This window comes from Bacillus rossius, chromosome 14 (assembly GCF_032445375.1).
Source record: "Bacillus rossius redtenbacheri isolate Brsri chromosome 14, Brsri_v3, whole genome shotgun sequence".
In the NCBI taxonomy this organism is placed as follows: Eukaryota; Metazoa; Arthropoda; class Insecta; order Phasmatodea; family Bacillidae; genus Bacillus; species Bacillus rossius.
The window spans coordinates 4,441,665-4,454,948 of NC_086341.1; the positions used below are offsets into that span (position 1 = coordinate 4,441,665).

Genomic DNA, 13,284 nt, shown 5'->3' on the forward strand with positions numbered 1-13,284 from the left:
TGCGTGTAGTCGAAGTGCTGATATACTTAAAGAGCAACGAGGAATGGGAGAGAAACATTTGAGCACTACTGGCTCGCTGTAGAAAAAGGTTTTGACGGAGATTAAAAAACTGACGAAAAACTAGCTTCTACTGCGCAGCTTAGGTTTCCCCCCCCTTCCTTCTTTGCGACAGAAGAGAGGGGAGTGAACGAAATTCCCTGTCGCAAAGAAGGAAGGGGGGGAAACCTAAGCTGTGCAGTAGGAGCTGGTTTTTCGTCAGTTATTGATCTCCGTCAAAACCTTTTTCTACAGCGAGCTTGAAGTAACACTTGCGATACGGGTTGGAAAAGGGGGAAGAAAGGATTCTTTATTTGGAACCTTGTAGCGTCAGGATGTTAATACCATTTCTCAATCCTTGCCATGCTATGGCCTTCCTCCTTGTATCCTAGCTTTAGGCTTTCAACCTGCACAAATCAGAATGAGTCTCTGCCGTAACCGCGGAGGAAGGGGACCCACCATTTGTCCCGGTCCTTGAGCGTGGGCGGCTTGAAGCCGCTCTTGGACATGAGGAAGAGGGCACGCATGGGGTGCAGGTCGAACATGGGTGGCTGGAGCTCGGCCAGCTCGATGGCCGTCACGCCGATGGCCCAGATGTCGCACAGCTGGTTGTAGCCGCCCTTGCGCTCCACTGCTGCCACCTGCCCACACACCCAGGACCCCCGGGTCTCACGCCAGCGGAGAGACACGGCACACCTTGCCGTGAGCCGGCAAGACACCACTGTTCTACACCTCCTGCCCCGCGAGACCGAACGTGTGTGCAAGGGGGAGGAAACGAGAAGTCCAGCTAACTCAGGGCGGAAAAAAACTAGCGGCGCTTAGCGGCCCGCAGAAAGTTAAAGAAAGTTGAAACGACCGCACCGAGTTCAATGATCAAACAGTTTTGAATCGCGGAACCCCTGGAAAACATTTTTGCAACCTGATTCTCTTTTCCATGTATTTAATGAAAATAATAATAATTGCGCCAAGAAAATAACTTGCTTACAGCACAAAACTAGTAGTAGATGAGTGCACTCCGCAATGCTTGAATTTGCTTAAACCAAGCCAACAATTTTCCTTTTATTTCGAGATGCTTCCAGCTTCTATTTTCTTTGTCTTTACAGAAACAGTGCCACATTTATGTAAAATTGTCTTACAATTCACGACGATAGCATTTAGAGTGGATGTGCTTCTGACCAACTCTTTGGCCACTTGAAAATGTTTTTTTTTTTGTGGATTCCTATCTATAAATGAAACAAATTCAACTCTATAAGTAATATTAATATAATAAGCTTGTAGAACTTCTAATATATTGTAGAACTACATACGCGCATCTGAAAACACACCAATATGGCCAGGAATGAAAGGATTTGTTTTTCCTTCTTCTAAGACAAATATGCAAACAGACAAGTAATTACGAATATACATACCTTTTATGTATAGAAAACACAGGATTTAAAAAAAAAATTATTTTGCATTTCTTGAATTTTTGATTTTATAAGGAGGAAATGCATAAATAGCAAACTTTTATGCTTATTATATTTATAATGTTTGGACTTCACACGATGTTATAAGGAGGAAAACATTATAGGCAGGAATATTAAAACCGGGTTCTACTGTACAACTTCTACTTAATTTTTTTTTACCATTTATACTATGTATTTTTGATAATTAATTTTGGAACTCCTTTTGTAAATTTCAATTACAAAAAAGGGGGTTGTCTGTAAAGTCGGTTTACGGACGATAATTTTACGTGATAACGTCATAAGAAATCATTGATGAAAAATTGCATACTTTTTTAATTTTCAAATATTATTTACAGTTTTTTGCAAATTTAATTTAAATAATTTGTTTAAATATAACCACGAACAATTAGTTAAAAAAGCCCTGCCTTAACCTGTTTGATATTACAGAAGATTTTCTCGCACGGCGGTCGGCCGGTTCTTGCAAGCTCGGCTCGGGCGGAACGTGACAATTTTTCGCAGCGTGCAGCCGACGTTCATCAATTTATAAGACGTTAATCACGTCAAAAAGAAAAATTGATTTTATCCAACAGTTGTTATCTCCTCAACTGTGGGCTGTGGGCAGTCGGACAACGCTGCTTCGTGCCAGGCACTCAGGCACTCACCTCCGGGGCCATCCAATAGGGCGTCCCGATGAAGGACTTCCTCTTGTTGATGGTCGCGGTGATCTGGGCCGACACGCCGAAGTCTGCGAGCTTCACGTCGCCGTTCTCAGTCAGGAGGATGTTGGCGCCCTGCACACACACATTCCAACGGGAAGCTGAAGGGCAGAATTCAACCAAGCTGGGGCAGCAAAAATCTGTTCCAATGAATCCCCCATAGTCTTACAAAAATTTCACTGAATTCTTCATCACATAGAGTTTAAAAAAAAGGAGGAGGGGGAGGGGGTAATTGAAACAGTTAACTCATTAAATTTTTTTGGGACAGTAATTTTCATTATACAAAAAAAACTATTTTTTTTTTCAAAGTGAAATGAGTTTTAAACTATGTAAAACTTATCTTTTAACGACCACTTTAAAAATACATCCTCACAGAAGGAGCAGCTAGGTGGGTGAAGATAAGAGTGGAGGAGAACTGACGGCGATGGAAAGGGAGGGTATTCCAATTGGCCCCAACAGGGCTGACAACAGAAACGGGCTGAGAGAGCCTAAAGGTCGGAAGGCAGGCGGAGGTACGATGTACCAAGTACTGATGCGGGGTGGGAGGGGGGGGGGGGGGGAGAGCTGGGGAGACGAGTTGCGAAGAAGGAGGAAGAACACTACGAAAGTTTTTTAAGGAGAGGATGAGAATGGAAACGGCAGTGAGAATGACAGGAGAATGGAATGTCTTGGATAAGGAGTGTGGCTCACTTCCAAGAGAAAAGTGAGAGCAAAGTACATTTGATAGCCCGCACCCTTTCATGGTTAGTATATAATAAGATAATACTTAAGGGTACACTTCATTAGTTCCGGTTCACATTCAGGTCATGGTTTTCTTTTTTCCATTTAAGCTACACTAACTATTTTTGTTGCATGACTAATCAGTTTAAATTGGCGTGTTTTTATATACTCTGCTTTTTAATTGAACGTACTTTTCATGGAAAAAAAAAAAATTCTTTTCTCACATAAAAATCACGCATCCTACTTTTCAAACTTGGTTTTAGCATGAAATGTGCAACGATTCTGCGATAAAACATGGTAGGTACGTCGTGAGAATCGACTGAATCTCACCTTTATGTCTCTGTGCATTTTACCCATGGAGTGCAGGTACGCCAACCCGTGAAGAGTTTCCCGGCACATGTACGAAATTTGCTGTTCTGTGAGCGGTCCAGTAACTAAAAGGGCAAAGAGCGAAGAGCATTACAACCACTACACTGTCATGCACTACACAATGCCACATACGTCACAAACATCATGGTCAGGTCTAGCATGCTCCTCCGCACCATAAACAAACAGGTTATCAGCAGTTAACTCTATCATAAAAATTCACGTAATTTGTATAGTAACTGTAATATGCTACTTAATCACACAACATACCTCATGAATTATTACCTAGTTCCCATAAGAAAATGACATAATAAAAATATTGAGTATTTAAATAAATTAAAAAAATGGGTGCGTGTACTTAGGTACGCACGTGAGAAGTTATACTTCTTTGGCATCATTAAAAAATAGTTTTTAATTGCATGCAAAAATAGTGCGTGGAGTCCCTACGCGCGGAAGAAGTGAAACTTCGTAATGTGGAAATGAAAATAGGAAGGAGTAGAAATTGATTTTTAGTGAAATCATATTGTATCAAATAAAACTAAAAAAATAAAGGAAATAAATTTGTAACGATTCGTAGATTGATTTTCAGAGAGAGAGAGAGAGAGAGAGAGACCTATTGAATGTCTATAAAACTAACTTTTTTATGACAGCAGATTTTCATGAAATAAATCATGAAATCATTCAACGATAAAAGCTGCTTATTTAATTAAGTGGACGGGTTCGCCCCAAGGAGAAGATGACGCGGCGAGACCTCGTGGACATAAGAAATGACACACACTCACTATTTATGTGTCTATGAAACATGATTTTTTTCTGCAATTTAAATTGTAATATACAAAAAGGGTATTGAAAATTGAAACAAATATGGCGACACTACAAACTGTCAGGATCTTTATTTTTTTTCTTACTCTCTACTTAGTTCCTTACAATAGCATTCACTCTCGCTCTCTCTCTCTTTCTATTCCCCCTCCCCAGGAGCGTTAAACGTTTAACGCAACCTTGTTGGAAGTCGCATTAGAAGTATAACTTCAAAAACAAGCTTAGATACATAACAAGAGCATAGAGGATATAAATGGGCAGGTAAATTTTACATTATATTAATTATATCTTTCCTTCAACTAAATGTGTATAGTGAACAATTACGAATTTAAATTAGATTTGTGAATTGTATGTGTTGGGATTGGGGCCACGGGCAGTCAGCAAACAGTAGCACTAAAAGTTCTTTTCATACATTTGTTATACACTTCGAAATGAAACAATGCTGACACATTAACAAAATGAAAGAACTAAGAGAGAAATATATGAGGTAGCTTCTGAAGCATGGGGTTTCAAAAACCATGGATGCCGCCTGTGAACAACCTTGTCTTGCATTAAATATGACAAATAACCTTTCACTTTTTTTTCTTCTTCTCTTATTTTGGCATCTGGGTCACTTTTGGATCCCCAAGCAAACTAACACTATTTACAGAATTATTCCTCTAAATTATTTAAAAAGAAATATTGATAGTCTTCTAGCATTTTAAGTTGCGTCACACTCGCTCCTGCGTAACTTTCAGCGACGTAGAGCGAGGTAACTCGCTCAGCGTCTCAGAAGAAGCCGTAACAGGCGTGCACCCCGTTACATGTGTTTCATAAAAAAAAAATGTGACAGGACCTACAAATTTACAGTTATCGAAAGACAACTTGTTTAATAACAATATTTCAACAAATATTTTGCAACACCACAATTCCGTGTCAGCTATCACATAATACACGGTGAAAAATCTTTAGTTATGGAAACGCGACACAATTAACCAAACATAAAAAAAAAATTAACAAACATGCGTCATTTTAATTAATTTTTTTTATGTCCACCCTGTCATTGCTTTTTACAGTATGCTGTCACAAAGGATGTCTACAAATACATGCTGAACAAAATTTCAGGAACTTTTAATTAAAAATTTACTCTTAGAAAAATGTTTTTTATATCACGGGGTGATCAGCAAAATTATACCTGAGCGAACGTACTGCAGAATAGAGCTAATATTCATGGGAACATGTTGATATTTAAGTTTAAAAAAAAACTAAAACCCTTTCCCGAGGAACCAAAACGGAAACCAAATGCAAGTCAGGTAGCAAAACGTAGATGAAATAAACTTCAGTGGCTTCGAGCGCAGACTTTGGCGCGGGGCTCTCCCGGGCCAGCCCCGGGGCCACTCACTGTGGTAGATGTCCTGCAGGGACCCGCCCCCGCAGTACTCCATGCAGATCCACAGCTTATCCCTCCGCAGGTAGCTGCCGTAGTACGCGATGATGTTGGGGTGCCGGCAGTCCTTCATCATCAGGATCTCCTGCTGGATGATGGCGAAGTCGTCCCCTGCAGGTCAACACACACCAGTCTCCCAAGCAAACCCGGAGCGCTCCTTGCTCGCTTTCACTCAGGATGGGAATCAGACTGTCTACGATAAGTACCCGGTGACACAAACTCAGGGGCTCTTTCACAACCTTTAAATCAAGTTTTCTTACAGCTTCTAAATCTTCACAGGGTCATTTTTACACATCTGCACCTCAGATGCATACTTCTGGGCAAAAATCACTTTTAACCACGAACTTAACCAACTGTTGGACGTTCTTTCAAGTGGCATATGACACTAAGATCTAAGATATGTAAAAAAAGAAGTCACATATTTTGGACAGAAAACAGTTGAGTGAATAAGTGACGTACTATTTAAAATTCTTTGAACTGCGCTCATGAAAAAATATGGTTTGGACATATTAGCATAGTAAACATGGGTAATAAGAATTACATGCACTGTTCGCAGGGAAGTGCAAAAATTTATGTTCGAAAGCTGAAACATTTTCAGCGATAATCTGCACATGATATGAAGGGGACAGTCTCAAACTAATCATATTAAATGTTTGTCTATAAAATTAAGTGAGGCATCAAAAAGCCACAGTCATGTTAGCAAAAGGCTGCTAGAAATTCAAGTTTGTTACTTCCAGCTCAGATACTGTTTATTTCGTGACTCTTCCATGACTTTTGTGAGCAGTCCCATTTTGTTACATTTTCATGACTTTTGTGACTTCACTGATCCTAAGACACCCTGTAAATTATTATGAAGCAGTTTAATTGAGTTAATTTTTGTAAATTAAAATAATATTACATTTTTTTTTCACATAGTTGATTACAATCTCTAAATCCTATGCCTGGTTGTAGGTTTTTCCATGACAAGAAAGTTTAACGGTTGCTTGTATTCGCAACTTTTCACTTTAACAGGGTGGCTAGCAAACCTATGATGAAAAAATTCCCTAACTTTTATAGGATTGGGAAAAAAATTATTAGTCGCCAATAACTATCAAAAATGTCAAATTCAAAATTACTTCTCTTGGGCATGCTACACTTCACTATTGCAACAGGAAACTAATGATTTAATTGCTCTACCGCCAATAGCACTGAAGTCAATGAGCGTGGTCAAAGTTTTGAAATACTTACAAGCAAAGCGTAGTGGGAGAAAAACTTTATTAACAATTGGAAAGAGGGAAGAAAGGGTGTGTATGTGTAAATGGTGCAAATGAAAAAGTTTCTGCTATAACGTCAATTATTTATAAACCTCATTATTATTTTTTAAAAAAAGAAAGTCTTTCAGTACTTTCCTGAGACGTGTAAAGTATAAACTTAGTAACAGGCAAATTCATGTGTTCTCATGTTGCAAATACTTATAATACAAAACTTGAGGACACAAAATTCAACATACAATTTTTTAAAATAATGCAGAGGGTGATAAATATATGCAATTCGTGTTTGCAACTGCACTTTTGGACGTGAATCACCCATGCATTCTGCATCCGCCGCTAGAATTCGCTGCAGCACAGCTACATTGACTATTGAATCATTGATTCGCAGAGCACAATATTAAACTATATAATGAAATGGGTCTGGAGAAAAAAAGACTAAATTCAAATTTTGAACAAATTTCCAAAAAGTAATTTTATTAAATTACAACCAATCTTTTTAAAATTTACTTAACAGTCAATCCTATAAAGTTTCCCTTTGGCTTTGTGAACTTTGGTTCGCGCCATCTGCCACAGATGGCAGTAGCGTGTTTACACATTTCCGTTCCATGCAACTTCTGTCCCATTCAAGAATTTACTCTTACACAATCCTGCATCCAGAGAGCTAAGATGTTTGCACATCAAAACATCAAAAACTCCCTGGCTAGCTGAGAAATTCACAGTTTTTCCCTGTTCTAGCTCCCAGAAACATCACATTATTTTCACTATTCGTGTTTGTCAGTCTGCCGTACCCCTCTCCTCTCCCTTCCGTGCCGAAGAAACGTGTGCACGTCTGCATACATCCCCCCCCCCCCCCCCCCCCCCCCCCCCCCACCAACTCACCTGGCTCGAGTTTTATCACTTTGATGGCTGCCAAATCGTTGGTGGATAACCTCTTCGCCTGGGGGAAGAGACAACTGGTTATGCCACATCAAGCCACAAAACTCTGCACTAGCTCAATGTAATTCAAAGTACATACTACATTAAAAACTAAAAATATCCAAGTTAACATTTCATTAAACACTCACAAAATCAAAAGGAAGGTAAGGGTACAAGTATCCATCAAACTGTTTCACCCAGAGGGTTTGGGAGACGAGACCTTGGCTCCGAACCACTTAGGTACTAACTAGGTTTTCATAAATGTGAGCCACAGGGGTAGGGCCGGGGATTATACACGCGGTCTTTGATGCATGAGCATCCAAGGAAACCAAGGACCTTTAAACAAGTACAGAAGTGTCACACTAATCCAGACACCGCTCATTCAGTCATTCAGACATGCAATTAAGAATCCAGATGGGACTAAAAAAATATTCATTTTAATCACTCTCTCAGATATTTTTTTATAATTAAGGCAGGATGATATGGGTCTTCAGTGACGAGTGCTTCATCCGCATGAGATACTGAACATTGCGAACAATATAATTGCATTTGGTTTTGTGATTGTAACATTTCTGTATAAAGAGAGCATCAAATTGAACTGCAATCAGAAAGGAGAGTAAAACTTGGATTTGGAAGATTCTTAGAATTAATTATTTTATTCTGTATACTTTCAATTTTATTACTATTAGTAGCCTTTATATGATTACAAATGATTGAGCAAAATTCCAATTTAGTTTTAATTAATGCAAAATAAAGTGAAAGAACTGAATCAGAATTATTAGCATAAAAAGTGATACATTTAACTAGGCAAGTATTCTACGAGAAGAAGAATAAATAAAATCTATGTGTTCATGATAATACAATTAATAATCTAAAAATAATTCCTGGATGTTTTACAAATTAAAAAATTATCTAATTAATAAACATAACTAGTTGAAGTATCCGGCATTGCACAGGCTAAATACATTATAATATTAAGAAAATCACTACCGAGTTTCAAGTCTGCAGAACAAACACTTGAAAAACTAGAAATTATGATTTTAAAGTCCCATTTATTGCACAATCTTGGTGCATCAAGGCTATGCATCAGCAAAGCTGGGATGCCAATCTACAACTTAATTTTGTGGTAACCCCTAGGCAAGACGTGACGGATGCACCAAATGATGCGCGTTACGAATTCAAAGCAACGACATCTATTGACGAAGTTCTAAACTAAACTGTTATTAGCGCCTCTAGTTCGCTAGCAGCCGCGAGCTTCACTAAGCGGATAGCAAGAAGGATAGGAGACTGCCAGACCTTACTATGTGACCATGTGGTGGACTTAAAGAAATGACACAAACTCACTGTTTGTATGTCTGTAACTATGAAACTGATTTGACCACTTTTTCACTCCCTTAGGGGTGACGTTTCATAATTATATGTAGTCTATGTCACTCTCCGGCCCATAAACTATCCATATGCAAAAAAAAAGAAATGTTAAAAAATTGCTCCACTGTTGCGTGAAAGAAGGACAAACATACAAACACACTTTCAAAATTAATTTATAATATTAGTAGGGATTGACAAGACGTCTACTGGCAAACGCTTAGCACAGTACAGAAGAGGAGTCCATGCCAACGTGCTTCCGCACAAGCAGGAAGCATTACGGAGATAAAGCAACCCATCCGAATGCGGATGTGGCGACGGCCTTGTTACGACATGATCGGGACACAGACGATCCTGACCTGCTTACATGCCAGCTGGGCTACCAACACATGAATAACGCAAGGTGGCCAGCAAAACCCACAAACAAAATTCCCTGACTTCAACGGCTCCGTCTACCTGTGCACAAATACGGTGTGCAGAACATTAAAAAAAAAAAAACCAGGTGATTCAAAAACTTCTCAAAATATCAGGGTGGTGTCTGCTTATGAAAATCATTTAAGAATATGCTGGGAGCAGATGAGAAGTTCTGTTTTAAAATTTCATATTAAAGTTAATTTTTTTTTAGAATCGCGAAAAATGCTAAAATTGATGTTTTTAGAATAATTTTAAGGTATGAAAACCCAGTAAAGATTCTTGAAAGCACTCAAGGAACTTGCATTGCACCTTTATCATTATCTCTGCGCCATCTAATGATACGGTCACCCCTCATATTTCATAGTTGCCCTGTGCACGACGAGAAGACTGCGTATCAGTTCACAGCCTTGCGGTCAGAGGTGTTGCAGCGCTAGAAGCACCAGCGAGAAATTCTCTCACCAACACAGATACAACCTTGACCAGGCGGGCTCCTAAACTGAATTCTTCAGGCCTATTATGAATTATTCCCCGAACCACACATTTAAAATTTCTTATGAAACTAAAAAAAAATATTTTTAGTTTTTACTAAACAAAGTGTTTAAGTCTCAGCTTTACCCGTCCTGCCCTGGATTGTTACATTTTACCCCATCATTAGTTTCGTTCCATTGCAATTCCTACAGATATTGAGTTACATGAGCATTGTATATGACCGTTCTCATTTAGCTTTTCGCTTGATATGTTTAAAGATTTTTAATCCTTCCAGATTATAAAATACCAATAAGGTTTTAATGTAAATACCACATAAAATAATTTGTAAAATTATAATGGTGTTTAAAACAAGTAGTAATAACCTGCTGTATGAAAAATAACATATTTTTTTTTTGGCTTGTCAGAAAACACCTAGTTTCCCTTGAAGACAAAGCACACCTTAAAATCGTACCTACTAGATGGTACATTATTTTGATGTTGGTATTAGCACAGGGACTAAAGCTCTGAAAGTTTAGGACTCAGAAACAAAATCTAGGATCCAGTCTTCTGCTCGTTTCTAGATTATTTATCACACCCCGTGCATTGCACAAGTAAACAATAGTACAGAGCCACTGCTCATCTGCTTTCAGGTTGCACTGTCGCCTGGTTGTAAAGCTACGGCCACAAAGGGCGCTGTGCTCGCTATGTTCACGATGTTCGCCACGCGAGTAGAATATACCCAGCTGCATCTCAGGTGCCACTGGCCACACAAAACTGTGTTCGCTATGCTGGCGACATCACCCAGTGTCTGGTTCTCAGCTATTTTTCTAAAATGTCGCCGGCTTCGCGCATGCACAGATAAACAACAACATCTGTTTTCTGGCGGAATTGTGCCTTTATTCTCCGTCTTACTCTCAATCTATAACGCTGGGGAAAAAAAAAATTAAACAAATAATTGTTTTAACGCACGCAAAATCGCAGAATTATTCACTTAAAATAACATTTCATCTTTTGATAACAAACTTAAAAGAACAAACAAAGTTATCGTTATTTAAAGAGTATTGGTACAACAACCACAGACACACACACAGCAGTCCAAACACCAATCAGCGACTGAGGCGCGGCAGACTCACTCCCTTCACCCCGCCCGCTTCCATCGCCTTGTCGGAGGAGAGTAGCGAATAAGAGTAACCTTGGCACGCAAAAAAAAAAAAAAATTATGCTGTCAATGTCCAGTTTCGAAAGTACCAAAAGAACCGGAAACTGATTTTAAATTCCCGGTTCTTTTACTATATCAAAAGTACCAGGAATTCCTGGTACTTTCGGGACCGGGATTTCCCGGTTCTGAACCCCACTGCAGACTGTTAGTGTGCATTCGTGAGAAGTTTCTGAGAAAAGAAGTGGTGTTTGAAATAAGAGATGATTTTTCCGGAGATTGTGTGGAAATGATGAGCACTGAATTTGACAGATAACAAAGCTTGAAAAAAAAAACTGTGGAATAAATGTTTGGTGATGATATAACTAACAGTGACAGTAAGTTAAATGAATTTTAAATGAATGTTGGGAAGCGCAAGTGACTATCAATTAAAATAAGGGGCAAAATAAACGGGTCATATTCACTACATGATACCGCATATTATAGATTAATTCTATTGGCTGGAAAGAAAGATGGGGAAATGTATGATGTCATATGATGTCCATCATGGAAGTTGGCCAATTATAACAAACTCGAATGGTGGTTCAAAGGAAAATATAGTATGTAATATTGGTAGCAATGAAAGACTAAATAACATTGTGAAAATAAATACAAATGATTGTGTGAGTTTTTGAGCGATAGTAGTGGTTGAGGTATGCACAGGAGTGAAGTAATAAGTGGAATGGAATATATTTATAAAGTGAATAAATAAGTACATAAGAATTAAGTAGCAAGTAATTTATTAGTAATGTGAGGTAATGAGTGTAGTAATCATGAGAGAAATGCAAGTTCATAGTTATTTATATGGTTTAATAAATCTGTACAGTGTACAGAAAGAATGTGTGGTTGTGATTGCAGTAGTGACCAGGAAAGTGAAGGTTTGTGTTTTTACAATATTGAATGAATTAAATGGTAATTTTTTTGGCAGAAATGTAATATATATATACATTATTAGTATGTATTACCAGTAAACAATTACTGTTGTAAAAGCAAAGAGGTAGGTAAGTTTTTTTTTATGGATTTTAAATGTTTGTGATTCGTAATTAAGTGCTTTATGTGCATTTTGTTTGCTGTGCTAAATGAGATGTGTGTTGTGTATTTCATTTACAATTTTCATTTACCACCAAATTCCCATGCTTGTTCCATAAGAATGTTAGGGTAATAATGACGTCAGTGCTGCCTTGTTTCTGATGTCATCAATATTGTTATAATATGATCTAGACTACTCCCACCATTTTTTAATATGTGTCTGTAGCTAGCAAACTAGTTTGAACAAATGGTTTTTAAAAAATTGTAATGGTTTGATTCAAGATTGTGACTGGTGTAAGAATTGGATTTGTTACCATAATTTTTTATCAGTCGTAATACGTTTTATAAGGTTATAACACGTTGCTAAAATTGGCAAAAGACATGTTAGTTAATTTAGCAAGATTTGTTGGAAAAATGAATGATACAAAAATATATTTTCATAGGATAATACTATACAGGATTAAGCTGTTCCACTAAATATTTAACACAGGCATAACATATTCAAAAAATAATAATTTTTGTAGGTAAACTGTATATTTGTGATTATCACAACCTTCATTTATTAAAGATCCTGCCTGATCTGTTTTACATGTGACTTTCACATATTATGCTAATTTTTTTCTCTGCTATTAAAACCGGCACATATCACACAAAAAATAAGTATTCAACATATTTATATTTTATACTTTTTACCAGTGTCATTTCTACACGAAAAAATTACAATCCGAAATAATAACAATGAAAACATTCTTCAAGGGTACGTCAATACATTTTGACAATACGAACCTTGTAAACATCTCCATACGTGCCACTACCTATCCTCTGGATGAGTTCATACTCGTCTTGTGGATTTCTTCTACTAATATCAGACGATAAGACTCCGGATCCATGGGCCATAACTAAGTTAAAAATCACAATGTAATTATCTTGAAAATTAAAAATAAATATTTCTTGCCTGCCTGGCCTAAATCGCCATTGCCTACATTTCACGCGCTAGGAAACACAAGAAATTGAAATTCCCTTGACACTTCAAAAAACTTTCACTACCTCGTTAATAATTTTTTGAAATTCCAGAATTTACAGAATTTCAACAAAGTTGAGAGTATAACTTAAAATCAAG

At 37.8% G+C, this 13,284-nt stretch overlaps 1 protein-coding gene across 14 annotated transcripts in view; it reads right to left on the minus strand.

Moving 5' to 3' along the window:
• The window catches only part of LOC134539050 (mitogen-activated protein kinase kinase kinase kinase 5-like), an 83,174-nt gene extending 69,918 nt beyond the window's left edge, over positions 1-13,256 (minus strand). For 5 of the 14 annotated variants that reach the window (XM_063380757.1, XM_063380751.1, XM_063380758.1 and 2 more), the window contains exons 1-6: positions 12,951-13,168; positions 7,658-7,715; positions 5,484-5,639; positions 3,248-3,351; positions 2,144-2,272; positions 496-677 (exon numbers count right to left, since the gene is read on the minus strand). In XM_063380757.1, the coding sequence (XP_063236827.1) occupies positions 496-677; positions 2,144-2,272; positions 3,248-3,351; positions 5,484-5,639; positions 7,658-7,715; positions 12,951-13,061 (740 nt within the window). In that variant the 5' untranslated portion in view covers positions 13,062-13,168. Of the gene's footprint in view, positions 1-495; positions 678-2,143; positions 2,273-3,247; positions 3,352-5,483; positions 5,640-7,657; positions 7,716-12,950 lie in introns of all 14 variants that reach the window. The other 9 variants (XM_063380752.1, XM_063380746.1, XM_063380755.1 and 6 more) reach the window with 6 other exon arrangements.
• Positions 13,257-13,284: the final 28 nt, after the last annotated feature.